The following is a 27,838-nucleotide window of genomic DNA, read 5'->3' as shown; positions in this document are numbered from 1 at the left end:
AGAGCAGAGGAGCCGTCACCGCCTGCGCGCCCCGCTCCCTGCGCCCCGTTCCCGGATCCCGTTCCCTGCGCTGCGGGCCGCGCACCCGGCGCCTCCGCTCCGCGCTCCGCTCCGCAGCCACTGGGCGGCCCCGCCGCCGCCTTTGAAGTTCGGGAGCCGCCAAGTTGGGAGCCGGCGGGGAGGCTCCCGGTTCCCCCGCCTCCGCCTCCGCCGGCCCCGTGGTCCTCGGTGCCGCGCCTCTGGCCGCGGGACAGAGACTCCTCCCGGGAGGAGCGGCGGTCCCAGGTGAGCAGGGCGGGGGCACCGACCTGCGCCCCGGGAGGGGCGCGGGCACCTCGGGAGGGGCCCGGGGATTCCGGGAGGGGCGCGGGCACCCGGGGAGGGGTGTGGGGACCCGGGGAGGGGCCCGGGTATCCCGGGAGGGACGCGGGGACCCGGGGCGGGGCGCGGGGACCCCTGGAGGGACACGGGCACCAGGGGAGGTACGCGGGGGCTCGGGGAAGGACGCGGGCACCCGGGGCCCTAGGGACAGAGGTCCTCCGGTCCCACCGGCCAGGGCGAGACTGCAGGGGCTGGGGCCGGGGCGCGGGCGGGGTCCTCGGAGTCCCTGGGCCTGGAGCTGGCGGACCAGTGAGCGGACCGGCGGGAGGACCCGCGGGTGGACCCGGGCCCCGTTCCCCAGAAGCCCCTCTCGGCCCGGACACCCTCGGCTCCCCGCGGGACTGTGGCTCCGGCTCCCGCCCTCCTCGCCGTCTGCGGTTGCCCGTTCGGTGAGGTTCCTGACCGGGCGGCCGGACGACGGGGTACCAGGCGACTTGGCCGCAGGCGGCTCCCTGTCCCCCCCGCTTGGCAGGCGAGCGTCCTGGGACCTTCCCCTCCTCCGCCGGGGAGCCTGCAGCTGCGGGACCTGGGAGCCGGCGGAGGCGGGTTCGGGGTTCGCTGCAGCCGGGGAGCCCGCGGGACCGAGGGGAGCAGCCGGGCGCTGGTGGCCTGGATAGCGGTTTGGTCCCAGCGGTGGCCGGCCGTCGCAGGCTGCGATGCTCAGGACCCTCCTCCTCCTCCTCTTCTTCTTCTTCTTCCTCCTCCTCCTCCTCTTCCCTGCACCCGCACAGCCCGCACCCCGCACCCTCAGCCCGCTCCTTGTGCCCTGAGCCCAGGTCTCCAGGCCGGGTCTTCCCCCTCCGCGTCCCCTCGGGAGCTGTCCTTAGGGCACTGTCCGGCTCCCGCTTTGGGTGCGGGGACCACCCAGAGCCCTGAGTGGGAAATGGACCCGAGCAAACGTCTCTGGGTTTGCTTTATTTACTTATTTTTTAAACAGGTTTGGAGCAACTTGGGCTGGTAACGTTTGTTTACTGGCATTTCCATCCAGCCAAGTCACAAAGAATGTATTTCTTCATGCAGCTGGGTTCTCTCTGAACACCCTTCCCCCCCTCCCCCCCCTTCCCCCCACCCCCCAGCCTCACTCTGGACTCTTTCTCTTTCCCAGGGGAGGGTGGTCTCCCACCCCTCTCTCCTCCGACCAGCCCCCTGGGGACCCGGGCGTCCCCAGTGGAAATCAATAGACCCTCTAGCTTCTCCGCCCCCTGCCCTGCCCCTGCCCCTGCCCCTGCCCCTGCCCTGCCCCTGCCAGGAGCTGGAAGCTGGGGCTGCAGACCTGAGAGCAGGCCTCCCCTGAGGGGAGTGAGGGTGTGAGGGCAGTGGGTGTCAGAGGGAGTGAGGCTGTGAGGTCACTGGGTGTCAAAGGGAGTGAGGCTGTGAGGGCACTGGGTGTCAGAGGGAGTGAGGGTGTGAGGGCACTGGGTGTCAAAGGGAGTGAGGCTGTGAGGGCACTGGGTGTCAGAGGGAGTGAGGGTGTGAGGGCATTGGGTGTCAGAGGGAGTGAGGCTGTGAGGGCACTGGGTGTCAGAGGGAGTGAGGTTGTGAGGGCACTGGGTGTCAGAGGGAGTGAGGGTGTGAGGGCACTGGGTGTCAGAGGGAGTGAGGCTGTGAGGGCACTGGGTGTCAGAGGGAGTGAGGGTGATGGCATTGGGTGGCCTTGTCCCCAGAGGCGGGAGGCCAGATGCCAGGGCAGGTCCTCCGCAGAGCCCAGGGCACGGAGGAGATGGGTAGTCGGTATTTGCTGTGATTCACGGCTGCTTATTAAGAGTGGTAATGAGGCCCTGACCTGGCTGGCGGCTGTGCTTCTATTTGGTTTGGTTTTATGTCCGCCTCCTATGACAGCGGTTTCAGAAAGTGGAGCCTCGGAAAGCGTATGGATTCCTCACACCCGTTCCGCAGACGGGGTGTCTCACGGGCAGAGGGAGGTCACCTGTTCCAGCTTGACCCTGAGCTTGGGAGGTGCAGGCCGGAAACGCCCCCAGCCTCCCTCTGGCTTCTCAGAGTCGGGAAATTTGGCGACGTAATTAGTGATGGTCCCAATTCCCACTTTCAATCTAAACCTATCTGCAGGATTATATTAAAATACCTCATCATTTATCCTTTAAAGGTGATTCCAGTGAGTTCACATGCTTGGGGCCGGGTCAGCTGGGAATGGGGGCTCAGATGAAATGAGCACTCTTCCAGGTTCCTCTAAAACAAAACAAAACAAAAAACAGAACCCCTGCGTCTTCTCAGAAGAAAGGCAGGGCTGCTCCGCGGCCGTTCTGAGGAGGGACGCCCGGTCCGCCGCACGCTGGGCCGGCAGCTGGCCGCCGCTCTCGTGCTGTTTTCGTTTCTGTGTCAGGACGTTTCAGTCGGCAAACCTGTGTGCTGCCGTCCTTCTGAGGCTCCTCGGGCGGGGACACTCTGTTTTAATTAGCGACTACCATAAAAAAGAAGCTAGAACTCTGTAATGGGCCTAAATTGCTGTGAATTATGTGTGGTTTGAATTACGCCTTTATTTCAGCAGGAACGGGACCGTGACTATAAAACATCTTTTAATCGCTTGCAGATCCAGCGTTTTATCTGAGACGGAATCAAACATGTGTAATTGAAAGCGGCCCTCTGAGCGGGAGGGCAGCCCGGGCCGTGTTTGTCGTGGGCCTGTGGACCCCGAGCGGCAGAGCGCGGGTTTGAGCAGCCAGGAGGGTGGAGGCGCCCTTGGCTGTGGGAGCAGAGGAGCCTCCGGCCCGGGAGCCGGGCAGGCCTGCAGAAAGCTCACCGGAGCTGCTTTTCCAACGGGCCACCCACATGTCCGTTTTCTCACTCGGATTCGCTGACCGGACTCTGTGATGTGGTGGGTGGGCGGGGGGCAGTGGGGATATATGTATTTTAGAAAAACTAACAAATCGTTTGAAATGAAAGGGGAGGCAGTGGAGATACAATGTCTGTCTGTCTGTCACATTCCTATGTTCATCTCCAGAGTAGTTTTCCTCAGTCTTTCGAGAGGTCAGGGTTTTCCTTTAAAACGCGGCTGCTTTGGGTGTCGTGGCGTGAGGACGGAGCTTGGTTTTCCGTTTTGTGGGGTGGGTGAGGAGGGAGTGGGAATGCAGTACCTGGAGGTAGTTCCCAGCTAACCATCATCGTAGCTACACCTCCTTCTCTGAGGCCCTGTCCCACTGCACACAGATCGAGAGAGTGTGTGTGCCGATAGAAATCATTGTAGCCTTCTTCCTCACTTTTCCCAGCGATGAGGCGGTTGCTTCCTGTGGCTGAGAGGTGCCCTCAGGCTTGTTTTGCTCCCTGTCTTCTTGTCAGGCCTTGCTCTGGGGCCCGCGCCCCACTTCCTATCAGGTCTGGCGTTGGGGAGCCCATACACCACTTCCTATCAGGTCTTCCTCTGGGGAGCCCGCGCCCGTGGCAGCACGCGTGTTGCGAGTGACCTTGCCGGTGTCTGTGCCGTCAGCCCGTCCCAGGAAGCCTCTCCTGTGGCCGTCTGAACGTCTGAACAGGGTCAAGGGCAAGCGTCACTGACGAAAGCCATTCAGATCATTCACTTGACCTTGAAGCGACATCCAAACCCTCTAAATCAGGCGTCTTCAAACTACGGCCCGCGGGCCACATGCGGCCCGCAGAGGAGTCTGATCCGGCCTGCCAGGTTTTTTGGGCAGTGAGCGCAGCCGAGGTGTTACAGTAGGAATTAGTAGTTCATATAGTCCGGCCCTCCAGCTCTCTGAGGGACCGTGATCTGGCCCTGTCTAAATGTTTACTTTGGAGCGGTGACTCCGAAGGCTGTGACTTACTCTTTCCTGCTGGCTAATACTGCTTCGCAGAAGCAGCTGCTAAGTGAGCGATCCCTGACCAGTAGATCCAGGTCTTTGCTCTGAGAATGATTAGGAATTAAGGTCCTCTGATACTTACTCCGTTTAACAGCACTCTGCCCCTCAGAGCCCAGTGCGGCCGGGTCTGCTCTCTGTCCCCTGCACTGAGAATGCGGTTCTGCTCCCTCGCGGGGCTGGCTGCCACTGCTCTTGTTGTGGTCGTTAAAGAGAAGTCACGTCACGTGGGTGGGGACAGAGAACCATCATGTTTTATTGCCTCACGGAGTGGCAGGTTGACTGACTGTAAACTTAGTTGGGCTTCTGGGGAAGACACCCCAAGGCTTGAGTCTGTGTGTGAGTGTGTGTGTGTGTGTGTGTGTGTGTATGGGTGTGAGTCTGTATGTGTGTGGGTATGAGTGTGTGTGTGTGAGAGAGTTTGTGTGTGTGTGGGGGGGGAAAGCCTCACTCACTTGCCACTTCTGAGCTGACACCTGCCCTTGCCGACTGGCAGCCCTCGGTGCCAGGCTGGGGCCGAGGCAGGCCTGTGCCTGGCTGCCTCCTCCCCGAACACACGTCTTAAGACGCTTCGCCCATATTTCCCCCTGCGTGTTGGGGTTTTACTAGCGACTGCAAGCCAACAAACAGGGCTTTATCGTCTTCTGAAATACTCTGAAAACACGAGCTGTCTAATGCTCACTCAGCCCGGAGGAAAGAGCCTTTGCTCTGACTGCGTCATGGGAGGGAGAGCGAGGTGCTGGGCCGGCGTGGAACATGGACTGAGAGGGAGCCAGAGATCTGCTTCTGCAGGTTCCCCGTGGAGAGGTGCAGACTCAGAGCAGCCGGACACCAGCTCCCGTCACAGTGAGAGTTTTCCTCGAGAGCTCCCTGAGCTGGATCTGATGTAAACTCCACTCTGAGTGCGCAGACCTCACCTCTGTCGGTCTATAACTCCCAGGCTGCACGCCTCATCCCTCCAGGGACCTCCAGGTCCTCTGGATGTGGATTTATGTTAGCATGTTGGTGACTCGTCTTTGGTTTCCATTGGTTAGTTTCTTCCGGTAGCGAACTTGAACATGACTCATATCCAGTGTTTCAGCCATTTCTCCAAGCATTTATTTTCGGTTTCACTTGTGCCCACTCCGGCTCTGGTCTTTAGAGAAGAATGGCACAAGGCCTATTGTTCACTTATCAGATGTCTCCTTCAGTTATTCTTTCGAGAGAGTTAGTTCCCTCTCATAGGGTTACGAGGAAAGAAGGCCGTTTTCTAGAAGTGAGGAGGTTATAGGGAGTTTGGGAGGGACCAGTGGAAACATGCTTACGCACGATGGGAAATGGGGTTACGTGAGCAGAACTCTCGGCCCCTGCCCTGCAGTGTGGCATGTAATGTAGCTGCCGAATAACGGAAAGTGAGCAGGCAATGTCCGTCCCCTCCTTGGAGTGACATCAGCCACACTACAGGCCACGGCCTGCGTTCCTGTCCGTGTTCCTCCATTCCCACGTGAGAACCGGGTCCACACCCTCGGCCGCCGGCTGTGTGCTCAGGGACCGTCTGTCTACAATCTGTAGACAGAGCCACCAAATAGGCGCTCAGTTCAGTTAGACAAAGGGCTTCATTCCCGGCCAGAAGCTGTCATAACTACACCTCGCTCTCGGTGGCCGTGTCCCAGTGTACACAGATCGAGATGGAATACGAGACTGGGGTTGATCAAATACATAGGGAAAACTAAAATCAGAGAGATTTATCAAGGAGGGGTGGGGGGGGTACCTGTTTTTTGCTTTTTTTTTTTAATCACTGGGGCTATTTTCTAAGTTATAATCTAGAATCTATAGAACACATGTCAAGACATAGACTACCACATCTGAATAGTTCATCAAGAGAAGGAGGAGTGACATCATAGCACTTACTTGAAAATATGTCTAAAGGGGGAGAAAACGAGTGTAAAAGCCCTGGTATCTTCAGGGCTAGTTTTTCTTTTTCTTTTTTTTAAATATATGTTATTGATTTTTTACAGAGAGGAAGGGAGAGAGATAGAGAGCCAGAAACATCAATGAGAGAGAAACATCTATCAGCTGCCTCCTGCACACTCCCCACTGGGGATGTGCCCATAACCAAGGTACCTGACCTTGAGTGAAATCGAACCCAGGACCCTTGAGTCCGCAGGCCAACGCTCTATCCACTGAGCCAAACTGGTCAGGGCTGGGGCTAGTTTTTCCATCGTAGGTGCTGCCAGCAGGCGTGCAAGGCCCTGGAGGGCGATGGCTAAAACTTGTAGCACACGAAGTGAGAAGTAAACCAAAGCACCCCTCGCTGGTTGGGCGAGGAGGATAGAGCATTGGCCCGTGGACTGAAGGGTCCCGGGTTTGATTCCAGTCCAGGGCACATGCTCAGGTTGTGGGCTTGACGCACAGTGTGCGGTATACAGAAGGCAGCCGATCCATGGACCTCTCTCATCGTTGATGTTTCTCTCTCTCTCTCTCTTCCCCTCAGAAATCAGTAAAAACATATATATTTTTTAAAGTAAGCCAAAGCAGCAGGATGCTCCCGGGAACCGCCCTCTACTGCTCAGGTCATACGTGCTCTGAGCCACAGGCACTGCCAAGTGCAACGTGATGCATTTCATTCCTGTAACGCAATGTGCTTCTGATTACACTATCAGCGCTTTTTAAACACAAACGCACTTAACCCATCTCGGTCCTATTGTCTAAAATACACTTAAAGACAAAAAAATGAATGCACTTGGCTCATAAGGATACACTAGACCTAAATCTGAACAGTATTCAGATATTGACAGTGGTCAGTAAGGGGTGTCATTTCACAGGAATTACGTCAGTCACTGATGCTGTCGAGAGCGTCCCAGTGGGAGGGTTCAGAGGTTGCGGGTCCTGTCATTGAGGAGGGGTTTGTGGTCCTCGGTGGTGAAGGAGGCCAGACAGCAGCGCCCCAGCAGCACCTGAGAAGTGGGAAAACGGGGGTTTCTGTGCCGGCTGCTGTATTCTGGGACCTTCGGAGCTGGAGGTCTGAGACACCACCCTGCTCCCCACCCGTCCCCACCCTGTCCCCAGGCCTCTCCTGGTATGAAAGCAGCATCCACCCAAAGATGACGTCATTTCTGAAGTCCGTTTTTGTTTCCCTGCGACCCTGGAGTGTGGATACCCTGGGTGGAAAGCGGGTAGGGATGCCAGCTGGCTTCCCCAGAGGTGCGAGCAGCTGGAGGCACCAGCCAGAGGAGGCCGAACTTAGCAGAGGCAGGAGCTGCGAGGGGCCTGAGCCTGGGCCTCTCCTCGCACCGACGACCGCTGCACACACCCGCCTTCTCCGCCCCTCAGGTCGCTGGCACTGTGTCTGCATGCGAGTGCCCGTGGCACCCGAGTGCACACAGACCGCCGCGCCCCGCTGTGCCCTCTGTCATTTCCGTGACGTCCTCATCTCCAGTAGGAGGTCCTGCTTGCACCCCACAAATTGTGTGCCTCCCCGTGTTCCCCGGTCCTGCGTGCACCGCACAAACTGTGTGCCTCTCCAATTTCCCCCGTCCTGTGCCCACCACACAAACTGTGTGCCTCTCCAATTTCCCCCGTCCTGTGCCCACCACACAAACTGTGTGCCTCTCCAATTTCCCCCGTCCTGTGCCCACCACACAAACTGTGTGCCTCTCCAATTTCCCCCGTCCTGTGCCCACCGCACAAACTGTGTGCCTCCCGTGTTCCCCCGTGGTATGAATGTAAGACCGAGAGTCTGGGCACCAAGCTGAGGGGCAGTGGACATTGTCTTTAAGCCTGGTCTCTTGCCCTGGCTTGTGTTGCTCAGTGGATAGAGCATTGGCCTGCAGACTGAAGGGCCTCGGGTTGGATTCGGGTTAAGAGCATGTGCCTCTGTTGCAGGGTCTGGTTAGGGCTCCCGCGGGAAGCTACCAACGATGTCTCTCTCCCGTTGATGTTTCTCTCTGTGTGTCTCTCCCCTTTCCTTCCACTCTCTCAGAAAATCAACTGAAAAATGCTGTCCGCTGAGGATTAACAAAAAACAAAACAAAACTTGTCTTTTAAGGAAAGAGAAAGACCCATAGTGGTCCTTTTAAGTAGCTGAGGGGGAGGGTTCCCCTAAAACCACCCAAGACAGGCAGGTCCCAGCTTCTGAGATTCCGCTTGGTAGAGCAGAGTGAAGGGATGGTCCTCCAGCCCCCATGCAGGCAGCAGGCACTGGGAGGCCGCCCGACAGTTACCGTTTGTATGGAGGAGGAAATGCTTAATACGGCTACTGACAGGGCATCTTACCCACTCAGCGGAGCTCACTGAGCAGTAAACATGGCCGAGTGGTGGCTCATATAGAGTGAAACTCACCCACGGGGAGAAGCATGACACACTGATCAGCTCTGCCCCAAATTAACCAGAAAAGGGTAGAAATACACAGTTTCACCCCCCCCCCCCCCGTCATAAACTGATGTAAGTTATTTTATGTATACGGCATATACACTGAGTGGCCAGATTACTATGTGATCTCTGAACGCAAAATAATCTGGCCACTCAGAGTGTGTGTGTGTGTGTGTGTGTGTGTGTGTGTGTGTGTTTTAGAGGCCTGGTGCATGAATTTGTGCATGGGTGGGGTCCTGCCAGCCTGGCCAGGGGGAGGGGACGTGGGCAGTTGGCCAGCCTGCCTGCTGGTCCAACTCCTGGCCAAGGGGACTATTAGCCTTTTATTCTATAGGATATACACTGAGAGGCCATATTATTATGCATTCAGAGATCTGGCACTCAGTGTGTATGTTGGGGGTGGAATACATATATGCATAAGCATATGCATATACATACACACACACACACACACACACACACACACATATATATATATATATATATATATATATATATACACATGTTTGTATAATATCTACATCTCACAATTCTGAGGAGTTTGGAGACAACGTGTAAGGGTCAGGGTCCTGAGAGGAGGCAGGCAGGAAGCCAAGAGGGTCCTAGGATAAATGAGTCATCATCGTCTTCTAGAGCATTCTTCGTTATTTGTATAAGGATTTCATAATTACCCCGTTACCGGATGTAGAAAATACAGCCCATTACGTCCTGAGAATTTCAGCGCTCAGGGGTCACAGCCTGACGCCCTCATACACACTCATACGTGTTAGATTGAATTTGTTATTGAAGTTCCGCTGGTTTCCAGTGAAGCTCCCAGTTACTAACCTCTGCTGCGGACATGCCTGTGCTGTGGGCTGCACTTTGTGAGGGAAAACGAATCCCCTCATTCCTGTGTCGCTGTGATCCTGCCCGTCACAGGCCCGGCCCTATCAGCCACGGTCCTGAAAGCTCCCAGGACTGGAGGAAGAGGGGAGACCCTCTCACGCCTGAGAGAGGCCAGGCCCAGTTTGCCAGACTTACCTCAACTCGCAAACGTGTAAAACAAAGGGGTGAGTCTTTAATGGATGGGAACATCTAAACATCCTAAATTGAGATTAATTGCCAATGAATTTGCAAAGATGCCACCATTCGCTTAGATTTTTAAAAATAATTTAATGACTCAAAAACATTAAGTTAGCCCTAGCTGGTTTGGTGCAATGCATAGAGCAATGGCCTGCAGACTGGAGGGTGCCGGGTTCGATTCCGATCAAGGGCACATTTCCAGAAGGGGCGTGCAGGAGACAGCCCATTGATGATTCTTTCTCATCATCGATGTTTCTATCTCTCTCTCCATCTCCCTTCCTCTCTGAAATCAGTAAAAAAATATTTTAAAAACATTAATTTAGTCCAATTCCCCAAGACCTTAATCATAGTCTGCTCATATGTTGTGCTGGTTGTTAGTTCACTTAGTAGGGAATTTAATATTTGAGGTCGTGCTTAAGCAACACCTTTTTGAGAGTGAAAATGCTCTGACGAAAACACAGAGGGCCACGCAGTGTCCCCACCAGCCCTGCTCCCAAGTGAGAGACGCTTTAAGTAGGGGACATTGCTGAGCGTGAAAGGGGTGACTGTTCCTGGGATCTGGAAGTCCCAGCGTAAACTTCCCCTCCTCCCCAGCCACCTTCCCACAGATCCAGCCCCGTCCCAGAAGGTAGACCAGCACGTGGCTTTACTGAGTCGCCCGCAGCCAGGGAACCACTCGGAGGCAAAGCTCCTTCCCTTTCCTGAGCCCTTCTCTTCCTGGTCCCCTGGCCTGCCACTCAAGTCTGGGTGCTCACGTGCCCTCGGACAGACCTTTGGTTGATCTCTCTCTCTCTCTCTCTCTCTCTCTCTCTCTCTGTGTGTGTGTGTGTGTGTGTGTGTGTGTGAGAGAGAGAGAGAGAGAGAGAGCACCATTAACGCACTTTGAAGACCAGTCACTGGAAAAAGAAGTAAAAAAGAACAACCCCAAATATTTTCTTGGGAAAATGAGTTGAAAGTTTATTAGAGACATATAACCCATTATTTTTAAAAATTATTTTTATATTGATTTCAGAAAGGAAGGGAGAGGGAGAGAAGTAGAAACATCAATGATGAGAGAGATGCCTCGGGCATGTGCCCTGATGAGGGATCGAACCAAGACCTCCTGGTGCACAGGTGGACGCTCAGCTGAGGAGCCACACCAGCAGGCTCCTTATGATTTTGAAACATGTTCCAATTATGTACAGTAGGTACAAACCCAAAAAATCGGCAAGTGCAAAATCCCTTTTCAAATGAGTAGTAACTGAGAGTAATTCAGCTCTAGCATCATTCCTTCATTCCATCAATAATGTGGCATTTTGGAGAGGTGAGACTTGGAGTTAGGTCCTTCCTAAGGGTTTTAAGATAAGTGATATTATATTTACCTTATATTTGCCCATCGGACATTTCAGTGGGGGGGAGAGATTACAGACACCTGGGGTGTGATATTGCGAATATTCTGAATGCTAAAGCCCTTTACACGGATGAGGAATACAATTCAGTGAGTGGACGGGCCTATAGACACCAGATGCATGCATCCAGCCACCCGTTCAGCTGTCACTGAAGGGATCTCGGCATTCCCAGTTTATTACGAGGCAGCAGCTCAGAGGCCGTCTCCAGCCTTCTCCCCAAGGCAGCCCCGCCCCACGCGGGGACCCCACGTGCAGCCTCCATGTCCAGCTGCAGCCGCTCATTTCTGAGGCTTCCGGTTAAAGGGAAAGCACGGCCACAGCCACAGCGGGTTGTGCTCCTGGGGGAAGGCAAGAAATAACCGCGTCTGAGTTCCCCGTGGAATCCCCTCGCGGGGCAGTGCCTCCTGGCGTGTGGCCTCTCTGCCACAGTCTGTACACTCCTTTTATTTCATCGCCATCTTCTGTGGACGTTCCACGGAGAGGGACTGCAGGGTCTGTCTGTACCGTGGCATTCTGAGCATCCGGTTCTCTAATCGTCTTTTAATCCAGAAATAATCACCTGGGGGGTCCTGGGAATGGAGCCTGATCCCCGGCTCGCTAATCCCCACACCGGCCTCTCAGATCTTCTGCCGGAGGGGCTGGGGGACCTGAGCTCGCTCACCTCCGTGATCCACCGTGTGTAGTGAGAAATGGTAGATGTGGCCATCGAGGAGAGCAGAGAGGAAAGTCGGAGTTTTAGGAGATTATTTCTGAAAGCTCATCAGCCTGGCCTCGCTCTGAGCTTCCTGCCCTCTCTGATGGAACAGGGGCTTTGGCTGATGGATTGGGTGGATAAAGGTGGAGTAATCTGTACTGAAAATCCTCTTCCATTTTAATAGCGAGTCAAAATGGGTGTCTTTTGCTGCTGAACAGAGTTTCGCAACTACTTTGAGCTGATTTTTACTATTTGTAAATAAATAGAACCTGGGACGAGACAGGAGGGAGGTCGGACGCACTGTTTCCTCTCAGTGCCCTTCACTTGCCAGCCGGCAGCACCGTGTCTGTGGGGAACACTCCCTCACCCCGATTCCTCAGGGGCAGGTCCCGAGGGCTCCCTCCCACCACCCGTTCGTGCTGCCCGCACACAGCACCTCGTTCCGGGGAGACCCAGAGCCGGGGCAGCGCCCGCGGGGTGACTGTCAGGATGTGGCTGCTGACCAGCCCAGGAGCCCACGCCCCTGCCCGCTCCCGGCTGCTCTCCCAGGAGGGCTCTAGCCTCTGCCTGCGGGTGAGAGGCCGCCCGCCGACCCGCCCGGGGATCCAGGATTCCTCTCGGGGGACCCGGGGGAGGCCGCCCCGCGAGCCGCAGATGGAGCTGCCAGGTCTGAACGGCTTCTCAGCAGACTTGGTTACCCCAGTGAGGACTCCATCGCCATTGGAATGTCCATGTTCCTTTGAGAAGGTGGCAGGCGCCCCGGAGGCAGGTGGGGGTCGGGGACAGTGAGGCTGTGACGGGCGGACCAGCGGACGGGCCACAGGAAGTCTCTCTGCTCTTCGTGTCTGCGGCATTGCCCACACGGGGACCTGGACGTGCTGCCCGTGACGGCCGGAGAAGTGCGCTGGACGCTGTTGGGTGTGCGTCCTGAGCGGCGCCCGAACGCGTTGGGGAAGGCACAGGACGGGATTGTCACTTTGCTGCTGGTCGCAGGAAAGGAGGCGGAGCTGCCAAGCCAGAGTAGGAAAAGCCACCCAGCCTGTGCCCCCTCAGGCGCCGTCCCTGCGGGCTCCCTGGCCTCCGGGAGGCAGTCACACAGCTCCCAGCGCCCACAGGGGAAGTCCGGAAGGAGGGAGACGCCGGGTCCGGTCCCGTCCCGTGTGCATCAGCTCCTGAGTTGCTGTTGAACTTAGTGTGTCTTGTAATCACGTGTCGGGACCCGGCCCCTCCCCGCAGGGCCGGGTCGGCTGCCTGGCCAGAGGCTGTTCCTGTGCTTAGTGATTGCTTTTGGCCATTGGTCCTCCTATTGGTCTATTGGTCTATTGGTCTATTGGTCCTCCTTCTTCTCACCAGCGTCAGCGATGGTGGGAATGTCCGAGGGGACCTACTGGGTCATCGTTTTACCGCTCTTATTCCACCGGCGGGGCCGCCTTTTCCCTTCGGGGTCCCTGGCCTGGCTGTGGGCCCCCGACTGCAGGGCCGGGCGGGGAGACTCCCTGGAACCCAGGCAGGTCCCGGAGGCTTCGGGCGTCATTGTGTCCCATACCAGGTGTCCTCCGCAGGGAGCACTGGCATCGCCTGGGCAATGGTGAGGTGCGTGGGAAGGTCCGGGTGCAGAGATGATGAACTCTAACCCCAGTCCTTACCCCAGGAAGTCCCGACCCCTGGCCCTCAGAGGGCTTTGCCCGGGTTCTGAGCCGAATGCTGATTGACATGTGGCAGCCACAGCCCACAGCAAGGCTAACACCCCGCAGAGAGGCAGGGCACCCCCCAGGGAGGTACCCATACCTACAGGGAGGCAGGGCACCCACAGGGAGACAGGGCACCCACAGGGAGACAGGGCACCCACAGGGAGACAGGGCACCCACAGGGAGACAGGGCACCCACAGGGAGGCACCCATACCAACAGGGAGCCATCCGCACCCACAGGGAGACACCTGCACCCACAGGGAGGCATCTGCACCCACAGGGAGGCACCCACACCCACAGGGAGACACCAGCACCCACTGGGAGGCATCTGCACCCACAGGGAGGCAGGGCACCCACAGGGAGGCAGGGCCCCTCAGTGAGTGCGCACCTGGGGCTCCCCGGGCACAGGGAGGGGACCCTCCGGGCACACCTTGGGAAGCCCTCCCTGCCCCTGGCGTAGTCACCCCTTTCAATGGGGGACAGAGCAGACCCCATGGCTGTTCCCTCCGTGTAGCCGCAGAGGCTCTGGGTGACTCTGAGAACGACCTCTAGTCCAGGGGCCTCCTCCTGTTTGCAAGACACACAGCACTCCCAGGGGCCCAGCTTCCTCACGCCTGTCTGCCCGGAGGGGCTGTGTGCCCGCGGCACCCGTGTGGGACCGAGCCCAGAGCCCCCTGAGCAGGTCACGGCCTCCCTGTGGGTGCCCTGCCTCCCTGTGGGGTGCCCTGCCTCCCTGTGGGGTGCCCTGCCTCGCTGTGGGGTGCCCTGCCTCGCTGCAGGATGCTCAGCCTTGCTGTGGGGTGTGGCTGTAATCATGGGGGGCTGGAAGGCAGAACCCCCAAAGCCACCTTTTCCTTCACTGCGAGGCCACAGGGTCACAGGCTCAGACTCATCAGAGGTACTGTGGAAGAGTCCAAGGAAAGCGAAGGCCCGGGTTAAAAACATCCTGGAAAGACTAAATGTTTGCCCTTAAAAAGGAGAAGGAAAGACCAGACCCCTCTGTGGCCGCGATGCCCGCAGGAGCCGTCTGGGTTAGACAGTGTCCCCTCCACACTAACCGGCCGGCGGGCTCCGTGTCCGGGGCCTCGCCTCCGTGCAGAACCCTGCCCTGCGGTCAGGCACGTCCTGTTTGCGCCTGCAGGTGACCGGGGCACGGACAGGTTTTGAGGGAATCTCGGTGACACTGACATTTTTAATTTTAATTTTTTTTCAAATGTACAAAGCTGTTTATTTTTCTTGGCAAGTTAAAAAATACATAACCATTTAAACCGAATACACAGTGAATTACTGTTATTTCCTTAACTATACAACGGATATTATAAGGAACAGCTCCATTTAGTCAAAACCAAATGAATACCATCATCTTTTCCTGGCTTATTTTTCTGAACAGATAATTTTATTACCCCTTTTTAAATGCTGGAGAAGTTATACCATAGTTCACACGGGCCTGTTAAAAATCTGTTGCGGGCTGCAGACATTGAGAGTGAAGGTGACTGATGGCAGTCCTCACAGGAAGAGCCTCCTGGAAGCGGGATTCCGTGCTAAGCAGGAATTCACACGTGCTGTGGCGTGTATACCGACCACGCTGATCTCGGGGCATTATGTAACCGGAGTGTCCACAGCGCCGCTGGCACTTACAAATCTGTCCCATGGATCTGCCGGCCCCGGGCTGTGGTGGCTGCTGGGGGCGGGGGGAGAGATTAGCTTTGATCCTGCGACGCCCAGGCAGGCATGGCTGTGACTGCTGTTCAAAGGCCCGGAGAGTCTGCCCGCGGTCGCCAGGCCTGGGTCCAGAGAGCCGGGCCAGTCCCGAGAAAACTCCGGTTTGCCAGTTCCTTACATCGTGAGGCCACACGGAACAGCAGGCCCTCTGGGTGTAAAAGGCCAGCGTTCAGTGGTCGAAAACGTTCCCTACTCCGAAGTGCCTCAACCAGGATTGTAGTTACATCATTTAACATACGTTTAAAGAGGTGCGTTCGCCCAGCTGGCGTGGCTCAGTGGGTGGAGCATCGTCCCCTAGACCCAGAGGTCCCGGGTTCGATGCCTGGTCAGGGCACATGCTTGATCCCCAGTGGGCGGAGGGGTGCAAGAGGCAGCTGATCAATTACCGTGTCATATTCCATCTCTGTCTCCCTTCCTCTTGTTTAAAAATCAACAACAACACGAACACAGAGGTAAATTAATCGGATTCCCTCCCCTCTTATCATTGTTTGCACAATTTCAAATAATAATTCCGTATTTTCACTGAGGGAACCAGGTGAGCCGAGATGGTAAGCTGACCCCCGGCCTTGGTCATTAACGGTGAACTTGGCAAAGCGACCGGCGTGCGGCCGCTGCAGACACCCGGCAGGTTATGTGTTTTTAGGCATCCGTGTTTTCAGGGTTATTAGATGTCCTTCCCCCCACCCCCTGGGGCTGGGGATGGGGGGTGATACCTGGAAAATTGTCCCAGCTTCCTTTAGCTTTTCCTCGCCACTTCCTGTGCTCAGCCTTCCCTGGGTGTGGGGGCAGGACCGCCCGGCCGGCCTGCTATTGCTTCTGCTGCAGGGAAGGCTGCCCAGGATGGGCAGGCCGGTGAGGGCGGAGAGCTGTGTGTCTGCTCCGGTGGCCACAGCTCCCTGGGGGATGGGAAGAAACTCCCGAAGTCGTCACTGCCTCCTCTGGACTGCAGGTCTCCCCTTCCTCCCGGGGCCCACAGGGTCACTGCCCCCAAGCGTGCGGCGGGAGCACAGAGACGGTGACCGGTGACTCGTCGAGGGGGAGGCTCAGCCGGTCCTCACGGCCCCCAAACAGTCCCAGCAAAGCCCCCTCCTCGCCTCTGAGCTGGTGCCGGCTGCTCGCCAGGGAGGCGGCAACACAGGTACCGATCAGCTCATGGACGCGGACAATGCTTCTCAGCAGTTTGCCTTTACTGTGCGCATCATAAACGAGTTTCATCGACGGACCGCTCAGCTCCCAGTCCTCTCTCACCGTCTGAATGCAGGACACGTGGGCCGTCCAGGACGGTGATCTCTCCCAACACCTGCTCTTTGGTGGGGGACACGGTGCAAATCCAACGATAAAACTAGCTGGCGTCACCATGGCCCAGACTGTGAGCCACATGGATGGAAGGCTGCGGTGTGTCAGGCCGTCATCTCAGCAGGACTGGCGGTGTGTCCTCGTGCCGGAGCGAGGTCAGTGCCAGACCTGCGGGCTCGGCCCCTCGGAGCCTTCCCCTGACTGTCCCAGGCCATCTTCTCAGCGACTGGAGACCGCCACCCGGACCCCGCTCTCCGGGCTGGGAGGATTGGGGCGCCACATCTGTGGCCCGCCGTCACCACGGCAACGTCCCATCTTGTGGGAGGGGGACCCCGACTGGAGGGAGACGGCCAGGTCTCCCTGGACGCCCTGGAGTGGGAGAAGGAAGAGCTGTGGACGCAGACGTGCTGAGAAACGTCTTTCCATTCGAACTTCAGCCGAGAAGAGCTCGGACCCTGTAAGTCACAGAAGGAAACGAGAGGAGGCGTTAAGCCATTAGAGGGCACTTTTGCAATCTTAGAACAAATGTCTGTCCCCATGGACTGGCTTACCGAGGCTCACTCCCTGGCTTTTCCGTCACTTATCTACAGCGACTTGTTCTCAAGCTGAATTGGAGTATTTTATTGTTTGGAGGGAAAGAGCCTATAAAATCTTAAAACCACCCTGACCAGATAATTTAGATGCACATACAGTATGCACAACCCATGGACACACAATAGTGCAGTGAGGCCTGGGGTGAGGGCGGGAGCCGGTGAGGGGGTCAGCGGAAGGAGGGGGAGGACACACATCTGTATCACTTTCAACAATAAGGAGAAATTATAAGAATAAGTAAAGCTTTACATTTGAATCATTGAATGTAAATTGTAAGACTATGTACATGTCTGTGAAATAGCTTTTTGATTAGCGATATTCAATGCTTCTATTTTTTTATTTTTAAAAATGTGTTTTTTATTTATTTTTTTTCTCTCTTTTCTGTTTTTCTTTTGTTTTCTTTTGTTTTTTTATCTTCACCCAAGCGTATTTTTTTTGTTGATTTTTAGAGGGAGTGGAAGGGAGGAGGAGAGACAGAGAGAAATATGGATGTGAGAGAGACATACCAATTGGCCGCCTCCCACATGCACCCCAACCAGGCCCAGGAATCGAGCCTGTAACCACGGTACGCGCCCTTGTTCAGCATCAAATCCAGGACCCTTCGGTCTACAAGCCAACGCACTACCCACTGAGCCAGGCAGGCCAGGCTGTTCAGTGCTTCTTTTAAATACTTTTTGTTAAAAATAATTTCCCCATATGCTGATCTGATTGAGTAACTTTCTCTAATACCTAACTACATTTCCCCAACAATCAATGAATGTGATTCCGTAACATTTTGGAAACTAGACTCCTACTGTGTAGAAAGTCTTGTGTGTTGGGATTGTGCTTTTTTTATTTTTATTTTTTAGTTTTATTGAGAAGTAATGGACACACATTGCTGTATAAGTTTAAGGAGTAGACATGATGGTTTGACTTCCATATACTGTGACGTGGTTACCATGGAGGGTCAGCTAATACCCCTCTTCTCACATGGGCACGAGGAAAGCAAGATAGAGGAGGGAGAAAAGGAGGCTTTTCTTCTCTGGACCGCACCCATCCCTCCTGCCCGTGAGTGATGTGACGATTAAAATGGTTAGATTTGTTTCAGAAATAAAAAGTGCTGCCGAAACCGGTTTGGCTCGGTGGATAGAGCATCAGCCTGCGGACTGAAGGGTCCTGGGTTCGATTCCAGTCAAGGGCATGTACCTTGGTTGCGGGCACATCCCCAGTACGGGGTGTGCAGGAGTCAGTGATCGATGACTCTCTCTCATCAATGTTTCTAACTCTGTCTCCCTTCCTCTCTGTAAAAGATCAATAAAATATATTTTAAAAATAAAATAAAAAGTGCGAGCTGACAGGGTTTTAGCCGGGGATAGCGGGTGTTTTATAGAGAGAAAGCCAAAGGTGAAGTTGAGTCCGTCCCCAGGGCAGTGTCCCCAGGCCAGAACGTTGATGAGCTGGTAACCAGATTACTTTGTGAGTGCTCAGAGTGGAGAGCTGGGGAGACTGAGGTTCCCCCCGATGTGTGAGCCACCGGGTCTGCCGGCCGGGTTGTCTGAGTGCCGGGGCCCAGACTCCAGGTCAGAGGTCAGGGACCTCATTCTCAGAGTCAGCATCGTCTCCCCCAGCGGGGTCCACAGGGTCAGCATCGTCTCCCCCGGCGCCCTGGCCCCCACTTCTCAGGGGACGGCACCAGCCTGTGGGATGGGTTTATTACAAGAGAGGCAGCCCTGAGCCCGGGACCCACACCTTTTTCATTGTTATTTATTTATTTGTTATTTTTAAAAACTCTTGATTATAACATATGCCTCCTTTCCCCCCATGGACCTCTCCCCGGCCAGTCCCACCCCAAACACATGCCCTCACCGCCTACTTTCTGTGTCCATTGATCATGCTCACAGGCGTGCATACAAGTCCTTTGGATGAGTTATTACCCATCTCCCCCTGCCCCCGCCTTCCCTCTGAGGTTGGTCGGTCTATTCCATGCTTCTCTGTCTCTGGATCTGTTTTTGTGCGTCAGTTTATGTTGTTCATTATATTCCACAAATGAGTGAGATCACGTGATATTTATCTTTCTCCGACTGACGTGTTTCACTTAGCACAATGCTCTCCACGCCTATCCACGCTGTTGCAAACGGTAGGAGTTCCTTTCTACTGCAATGTCGTGTTTCATCGTGTAGATGGACCACAGTTTTCTGATCCAGTCATCTGCTGATGGCACCTAGGCTGTTTCCAGATCTTAGCGATGGTGACTTGTGCTGCTATGAATCTAGGGGTGCATACATCCTTTCTGATGGGTATTTCTAGTTTCTTGGGATATAGCCCTAGAAGTGGGATCACTGGGTCAATTGGGAGTTCCATTTTCAGCTTTTTGAGGAAGCTCCATGCTGTTCTCCACGGCGGCTACACCAGTCTGCATTCCCACCAGCAGTTCAGGGGGGACCCACGCCTTCTGTAGCAGGCAGTGACCACGCCTGCTCTTTGCTCCACGGCTCCTCACTGCACACACACCCTGGAGAAGGTGATCGCACATCACGGTAGCTGTTCTGCTCTCCGGAGACATGGCAGCCTGTTCCACTCCCCAGAGACACAAACAGCGGCCCACAGGCCCCAGGGGAACTGTCGCAACACGTAGCTGCATAACCTGACCTTCGAGTGGCCTGCCTGACTAAACTAAATTACTGAATATCTGGGGAAGGAATGCATGATAACGTTAACCAAGGTTCTAAAGGCACTCGGGATAAATAGTGCCCAGTCTCGCCCTGGGGTCTTGGCTGGAAAGAAGGGAGAGAAGTGACGGTGCCCACATGGCAGAGTGGTCTGGGCATTGCCGGGGACCGTGCAGGGAAAGCGCGAAGAAGGGTGCATGGCATGCAGCGTGGACACAACGAGACTTGTTAATGTGAACTCAAAGCCCGTCTCTTACAGTGAGCTGATTGGATAAAGAGGAAGTGCTGCCCAGGGCAGCGAGGATGCTGGGGGATCCTCCACCATCAGACCTAGCTGGCTCCCCAACTCCGGGCGGACCCGCATCTCGTGGGGCTGCTGCTTTGCCGTGAGCGGTTTTGGGGGGAACCCGCCGTGGCCGGCCTTCTCGGGCGTGCCGAGGGGCGTGCCGGCTCCACATCCCCCGTCAGTGTGGACAGCGAGCCCTCCCGTTCAGAGAGGCCGGCTTCATGCTTGGGAGGCAGAGTGCCAGGTGCCACTGCAGAGCGTGCTGCGCGCCTCCTCGAGGTGAAATAGCATTTCTTAACAAACTGCTTTACCTGAGAATGCTCAGCCGAGCCTCTGCAGAAAGCTCGGGTCTGTGCAAGCCTGGGTGTGGGAATAGGAATACTACTGTCCGCGGACAGCTCTGAGTCGGGTGATGAGGAAGAACGCACACGGCTGTGCAGGGCGCTGCCACGGGCTCGTTGGTTGGAGGCCGTGCTGTGCACCAAACGGGAGGCGGGTCCGATTCCCAGTCCTGGCGCTTGCTTAGATGTCAGATTTGGAATGCTTTCGGGAGGCAACTGATCAATGTCTCCTCTCCCCCTCCCTCCCTCCTTCCCTTCCTCCCTCTTTCTTCTTCCCTTCCTCCCACTCTCTCTAAAATCAACAAATGGCCAAAGCCGGTGTGGCTCAGTGGTAGAGCGTCGGTCTGCGGACTGAAAGGTCCCAGGTTCGATTCTGGTCAGGGGCATGTACCTTGGTTGCGGGCACATGCCTGGTAGGGGGTGTGCAAGAGGCAGCTGGTCGATGTTTCGCTCTCATCGATGTTTCTTGCTCTCTCTCTCCCTTCCTCTCTGTAAAAAATCAATAAAATATATTTAAAAAAATAAAATCAACAAATGATCAAGTAATTGTGTGCTGGTCGTTCCCTGGCCCTCAGCAGCGCACAGTAGGTGTCAAACTCGGAGACATGGTCTGCAGGCGCCTCCAGGGACCCCACGGGCTCCTGCCGCTGTGAGATGGGGTTCCCCCTCTGAGCACCAGGGAGGCCAGGCACCGAGGGTCCTCTCCTCTCACGGTTCCTCCCTGCCTGGAGTTCTCGTGCGTCCATCACCGACTGGGATACACAGCGTCCTGGAGTGTATCCGCGCACTCTGAGTAACCGTTAAGGCAGGTTTGTTAAAATACCTCGTTTTCACACTGAGCCGCCTGCTGGTACTCAGTGAGACCCTGTACTTCGGGGGAAAACCCAGCAAAGCTGTTGTCAGTATCAGATGCGTGGGCCCCTGTGCGTGAGGCGGCCCTGACCTTCAGAGCTGAGGACGGGAGCCCGCCGACCGTGTCTGCCTGCAACACTGACGCCCCTTCCCGCCCCCAGGATGGCGCCCCTGCCCCTGTGGCTGCTGTGGCTGCTGCTGCCCCTTGGCCCGCAGGCCCAGAAGCTGCCCACCCGCAACGAGGCGCGCTTCCAGAGGCAGGTCCTCGATCAGGCCCTCTTCCAGGACTCCGCGGTGCTGCCGGACGGAGCAGAGGTCCGCGGCTACCTCTTCCGGGACACGCCTAAGAGGTACCCCGACACCCCCTCCCCTGACACCCCCTCTCCTCTGACAACTCCCTTGCCCTGACACCCCCTCCCCCAACACTCCCTCCTCCTCTGACACCGCCTCCCTCGACACCCCCCTGCCCTGACACCACCCCACCCCCGACACCCCCCTCCCCGACGCCGTCTCCCCTGACACCCCCTCCCCCTCCCCCGAAACCCCCTCCCCTGACTCCCCTTCCGCGGGCCATCAGAGTGTCAGCCAGCATGCAGGGCCTGGACGCTGTGGGGTTGGCCTCTGGCGGCCTGGCCGGTCTCTCTCGTGGGAAAGATGTGGAGCCACTGCCAGCCCTCAGCGGGGGCACCCATTCTGGCCCACAGTGGCCTTCTGGGTGGAGGGCGATTTTTCCACGTCTTACCTTTTGGACGGCTGCTTTCTTTTCTTCAGGACAGAGGGACATTTCCAAGGCGGGCTCTCTAGGATTGAAATGAGATTCATAGACACACACACACACACACACACACACGCTTCCTCAGCGTTGTGTAGTTACTCTTAGAAGGATAACACGACTCTGACCAATATCATCAGTTTCTGAACGAATCAAACCCAACGGTGATAAACATGGACCCTGTTCATTTACTTCACACCAGCCTCTTCAAACTGGGCTCATGTAGTTCTTCCAAACATCCTGACCTTTAAAAACGAATCATCTATGTATATAAAAGCCAGCGACCGGTCGCTGTGATGCTCAGTGCAGGTTGTGCTCAGTGCGCTCCCACAGCCAACCTCCCGCAGCCCCTCCCCCAGCCTGCCGGCCTCCTGATAGACCTTGATGGCCCGCCAGGCCGAGGGACCCCACCCATGCACGAATTCGTGTACTGGGCTTCTAGCCCTATCTATAATAATAAAGAATGATATGCAAATTAACCATCACTCCATGACAAAAACGGCAGTCCCCATAGCCTCAAGATGGTGGCACCCAGGTCCCTCAGCTCTGCTGCTGGAGTGTCTGGCCTGTCTATAGGAACAGCAAGGCTGGATCTGTCTCGATCTGCCCCAGACACGGCGGACAGAGCCTGGACAGCAGGGCTTGGGGGCTTCCTTAGGCAGAGGGGATGGGAACACCCCCAGGCCCAGCAGACAGAGCCGGGACAACAGGGCATGGGGACTTACTTAGTGTGTCAGTGTCAGGAAAGCCCCCAGGCCTGGCAGACAGAGCACTCTGCTGGGCATTGGGGCTTCCTTCACATGGCGCATGGCAGTGGCAGGCAGAGAGGGGAGAGCAGGGCATGGGGCTTAACTTCCATGGCTGCAGCAAAACCCTAGGCCCACAGAGAGCAGAGAACCACGAGGAGTGGGCCTAAGCCATCTGTAGGACATCCCTGAGAGCTCCTGGATTGTAGAGGGTGCAGGCTGGGCTGAGGGGCCCCATGCACAAATTCCATGCACCACGCCTCTAGTGTGTTACATAATTAAGTATATATGCGTATACCCTTCATTATGCTGGTTCTATGTGAAGTTAGTTACTTTGTGGTGCCCCAAGCCCCACTCAACCACATTTCAGAAATAGCTTCTCTGTTTAGCTGGGGCATCCAGCATTGTGAAGGGAAAGACTGTGCCACACCACCCATGACCCTTTGTCCAGAGGCTGAGGTGCATCTTTCTCTCTTTTTAAAAAAATATATTTTATTGATTTTTTACAGAGAGGAAGAGAGAGGGATAGAGTGTTAGAAACATCGATGAGAGAGAATCATCTCTTGCACACCCCTACTGGGGATGTGCCGGCAACCAAGGTACATGCCCTTGACCAGAATCGAACCCGGGACCCTTCAGTCAGCAGGCCGACGCTCTATCCACTGAGCCACACTGGTTTCGGCTGGGTTCTCTTTCTCTTGTCACTTCACTTTGGGTTGACAGTGATGAGTGGGGTGGCTCCCTCCCACTGGGGCCCCGGCAGCATGTCACCTCCGGTCCTCGAAGTGAACAGTCGCAGAGGGTCAGCGTCCTACAGGGACTGACGTGGCCTTTGGTTTGGGCATTGCTCAGCGCTGCCTGGAGGACACGGTGTGTGTGAGTGAGTGTAACAGATGAGGAGCTGACTGGTCTGTAAAATAAAACCAACCACGGGCTCGGGCCCAGCGGGCTCAGTGGACCCCGGTCTGACGGACGGCCCGCTCCGCAGGTACTTCTTCATGGTGGAGGAGGACAACACCCCGCTGTCCGTGACCGTGACTCCCTGCGACACCCCCTTGGAGTGGCGGCTGAGTCTGCAGGAGCTGCCGGAGGAGGCCAGCGGGCAGGGCTCCGGTGAGTGGGCAGCGGGGAGGGAAGTGGAGGGAAGAGCTCAATGGAGGGGGGGTGCCCCCAGGGGACCGGGGGGAGGTGCTCAGGGGAGCAGGGGGGCACAGGGAAACAGGGGTGCTTAGGGAAGTGGGGGTGCACAGGGGAGCAGGGAGGGCATAGGGAAACGGGTGCTCAGGGGAGTTGGGGGGGCTCAGAGGAGCAGGGGGTGTGCAGGGGAGCAGGGGAACAGGGGAGGCTCAGGGGAGAGGGGACTCAGGGGAGCGGGGCAGGCCCAGGACCCACGAGGTGGCTGTGGCAAGAAATGGCCTCTCCTCCTAGAGGTGCAGAAAGTCAGTGGTGCATGCAGGGGGCGCTAGCAGTTCTCCATGGAGATGAGGGGAAGCTGGGGAGACACCAGAGGACAGGGTGAGAGGATGGAGTGAGAGGACGGGGAGGAGGCACAGAGGACGGGGAGGAGGCACAGAGGACGGTGAGGCACAGAGGACAGGGAGGCACTGGAGGTCCATGGCCTTGGAGGAGGAAGGTAGGAAAGTAGGTGTGGGGGGGAGATGGAGGGTATGCCTGCCCCCCTGCTCTGGCTGGGGTTTCCGTCTTGCCTGAACTTGGAACCCCCAAGGAGGGAAGTGAAAGCCCTGGGCTCTGAGTGGGTCTGAGAAGCCCTGGGGCTGGGCTCTGGGACTCAGCGCCCACAGTGACCCACCAACCACAAACCTCTGTCTCTGGGGCAGAAAGGGCTGCGACATGGCCCCTTAGTCTGGGGAGAAGCATGTCCCAGGAGGCACAGGGAGGGCAGCTGGAGGAAGTGCGATGAAGGTGACAGGAAATGGCTAAGAATCAGGGCAGGGGAGGAGCCTGAGGGGCCGGACAGTGCTGCCTGCAGGGGTGAGGCCTCGGGCATGGGGGCCGCACTCAGCCATGGGCTGTGGGCCTGGAGATGTGACAGCTCCTGAGGGGAGGAGGCTGGGAGAGGAAGCGAACAGTCCTGTGAGGGCTGCTGATCTCGGGTTTAAGTACAGGATCCCCCCTGCCTGCCCCCTGCAGGGTGAGCTGGGAAAGGCGGGCTCTGCGGGCCGGCTCTCATCCCCACACCATCTCTGTGGCATGGGATTGGCTACCAGCGCCTTCCCTGCATCACTCTGGGACCCATGTTCCTGACACGGGACACTGGTGCTCTCACTGAGCTCCCCACTCTGCATGTAGGGAGCTCGCCCGGTGCCCACAAGGGCAGGTTGGCGAGGGGCAGGCAGTGGGATGGGGCTGAAGGGATGATCCCATCTGTGGACAGATGGTGGGCGTGGCTCTCGCTCGGAGGGCTGCTGTCTGTGACCTACAAGTTCCATCACTGGGGTCTCTCCTGAGAAAGAGCGTTAACTACCACAGCCTCACCCACATCTCAGCACCGCCTGTGACGATGGTCATAAACCACCCACCGTCTCACCCTCAGGCGGGAGTCTCACGTGGGGAAAACAGGGTCAGCAACAGAGGTCTGTCCAGAGGCAGAGGGATGCAGGCATGAAGAAGAATGTGATTCGGTGACAAGGAAAAACAAGGGTGAAAAATAGGACGTTAAAAAAAATGAAGACTGGATGGGAATAGCCCAAAACCTTCAATGGGCTGCTCAGGACCCTGACTGGAATGACTTCTTATTCTTTTTAATAATGTTTGTACTGACTTCAGAGAGGAAGGGGGAGAGCGAGAGAGGGGAACATCAGTGACGAGAATCATCTATAGGCTGCCTCCTGCACGCCCCTCACTGGAGATCGAGGCCACAACCCGGGCACATGGCCTGGCCGGGAATCAAATCCTGACCTCCTGGCTCATACAGTGTCTCTCAGCCCACAGAACCAAGCCAGCCAGGGGGACTGGGAGGGTCTTTTTTTTAATTTAATATATTTTATTGATTTTTTACAGAGAGGAAGAGAGAGGGATAGAGAGTTAGAAACATCGATGAGAGTATCATTGATCAGCTGCCTCTTGCACACTCCCTACTGGGGATGTGCCCACAACCAAGGTACGTGCCCTTGACCGGAATCGAACCCCGGACCCTTGAGTCTGTAGGCCGACCCCCTATCCGCTGAGGCAAACCGGCTTTGGCTGGGAGGGCTTTTTCCATCTTGTCCTGAGCTGCCCAGGTCTCTGCTGGCAGCAGGCGTGGCTGTGAGGGTGAGGGACACGGGCCTGGAGCCCGGGGTTTGCAGGCGGCTGAGAGCCCAGCCCTGACGGTCCCCTCTGCTCTCTCTTGCAGGCGAGCAGGAGCCCGAACCGCTGGAGCAGCAGAGGCCGCGGGCCACGCCGGGGGCGGGCGCCACGCTGCTCTCCTACCGCGGCAACGACGTGGAGGCCTTCGCGGCGGCCGGCGCGCCCGCGGGGCTGTACCGGCTGGAGCTGCTGTCCACGGAGCGGGACGCCCACTTCCGCGTCTACGCCACCACCACGCCCGCATCCGACCGGCCCTACCCTGAGCTGCCCCGCGACCCCCGCGTGGACGTCACCGCGCTGGGCCGCACCACGGCCACGCTGGCCTGGAAGCCCAGCCCCACGGCCACCCGGCTGCGCCAGCCCGTGGCCTACTGCGTGGTCGTCGGCCGCGAGCACAACTTCAAGAGCCTGTGCGCCGTGGAGGCGCGGCTGAGCCCCGACGACGCCTTCATGGCGGCCCCGCGGCCCGGCCGCGACTTCAGCCCCTTCGACTTCGCCCGCTTCGGCTTCCCCCCGGGGAGTCTGGGCGGCGGGGCGCGGGGCCCCCGGGCCCGGCCGCCCCCCCGGCCGCCCCAGCCTGACCTCTGGAAGGTCTGCGTCGGGAACAAGACGGCCTTCACGGTGTCCGGCCTGAGGCCCGGCACACAGTACTACTTCGACGTGTTCGTGGCCAACGCCCGCACCAACGCCAGCACGGCCTACGTGGGCACCTTCGCCCGCACCCGGGAGGAGGCCGCGCCCGCGCCGCTGGAGCTGAAGGACGGGAAGGCGACCGAGGTGTTCGTGAAGCGGCGGGGGGCCGCGCTGCTGCGGTTCGCCCCGGCCGCCTCCCACCAGAAGGTGGCCCTCCTGGTGCACGCCTGCCTGGACGCCGTGCGGGTGCAGGTGCGGCGGGACGGGCGGCCGGTGCTGTCCCAGCGCGTGGAGGGCGTGCGACAGTTCCTGCTCCGCGGCCGGCCTAAGGCCACGTACCTGCTGCGGCTGACGGGCGGCCGGCAGGAGGCGTCCGTGCTGAAGGTGCTGGCCACCACGCGGCCCGACAAGCACGCCTTCCCGCCCCTCCCCGAGGACACGCGGATCAAGGCCTTCGACCGGCTGCGCACCTGCTCCTCGGCCACCGTGGCCTGGCTGGGCACCCAGGAGCGGAGCAAGTTCTGCCTCTACAAGAGGGAGCTGGGCGGCGCCGACGCCGACAGGCAGGGGAGGAGGGCGCGGAACCAGTGCCTGGGGCCGGACGCGAGGGACAGGTCGGAGAAGGTGCTGTGTAAGTACTTCCACAGCCGGAACCCGCAGCGGGCCGTGACCACGGAGACGGTGCGTGGCCTCCAGCCGGGCAGGGCCTACCTGCTGGATGTGTACCTCGTGGGGCACGGTGGGCACTCCGTCCGGTACCAGAGCAAAGTCGTCAAAACCCGCAGGGTCTGCTCGTGACCTGGGGCAGGAGCGTCGCCCCGTGGACCTGCCCTGTGGACGTGGACCTGCCCCATGGATCTGTCCCGTGGACCTGCCCCGTGGACCTCTCCCGTGGACCTGTCCCGGGGCCTCCAGGAGACACACGAGCCCGCCGCTGAGTGCGAGGGAGGGGTCCTCGGGCATCTGTGGGTGCCGGTGTCCCCTCCAGAGGTGCGACGGGTCCTCGCGTGCCCAGGGTGCCGGTGTGTGATGTCACAGATGGACCCCCCGGAGGAGCCACCATCCCTGCCCCAACCACTGCATGGACTGCTTCTAAATTATTTTATTACCTGGACGTTGAAGAGACGCCACTCATTGCACACATCCCCCAACCTGCAAGCCAGTCCTCCTGATAGATGCTAGGATATATATCGATATAAGTTATTTTATAAAGTCCTGTTTTAAATGTCGGTGTGTCTGTAGTCATAAACTATTCAGGTCTCCCGT

At 57.3% G+C, this 27,838-nt stretch overlaps 1 protein-coding gene across 1 annotated transcript; it reads left to right on the top strand.

The window, feature by feature from the left end:
- On the top strand, window positions 1–27,370 carry NDNF (neuron derived neurotrophic factor). Its single transcript, XM_036450416.2, has 4 exons — window positions 1–285; window positions 21,274–21,462; window positions 23,619–23,743; window positions 25,986–27,370. Exons 2-4 carry the CDS (start codon window positions 21,275–21,277, stop codon window positions 27,368–27,370), a joined length of 1,698 nt encoding a protein of 565 aa, XP_036306309.1. The 5' UTR covers window positions 1–285; window position 21,274.
- The last annotated feature ends 468 nt before the right edge of the window (window positions 27,371–27,838 follow it).

Source organism: Pipistrellus kuhlii, unplaced genomic scaffold (genome assembly GCF_014108245.1).
Source record: "Pipistrellus kuhlii isolate mPipKuh1 unplaced genomic scaffold, mPipKuh1.p scaffold_m20_p_21, whole genome shotgun sequence".
NCBI lineage: Eukaryota > Metazoa > Chordata > Mammalia > Chiroptera > Vespertilionidae > Pipistrellus > Pipistrellus kuhlii.
The sequence above is the reverse complement of the archived record's forward strand: the minus strand, read 5'-3'. Positions and strand labels throughout refer to the sequence as shown.

What these genes read in the sequence shown, in the direction of transcription:
- NDNF (XM_036450416.2), top strand. Translation starts at nt 21,275, where the DNA reads ATGGCGCCCCTGCCCCTGTGGCTGCTGTGGCTGCTGCTGCCCCTTGGC. An exon ending in TTCCGGGACACGCCTAAGAG is followed by an intron (nt 21,463 to 23,618) that starts GTACCCCGACAC and finishes CCCGCTCCGCAG; the next exon opens with GTACTTCTTCATGGTGGAGG. An exon ending in GGCCAGCGGGCAGGGCTCCG is followed by an intron (nt 23,744 to 25,985) that starts GTGAGTGGGCAG and finishes TCTCTCTTGCAG; the next exon opens with GCGAGCAGGAGCCCGAACCG.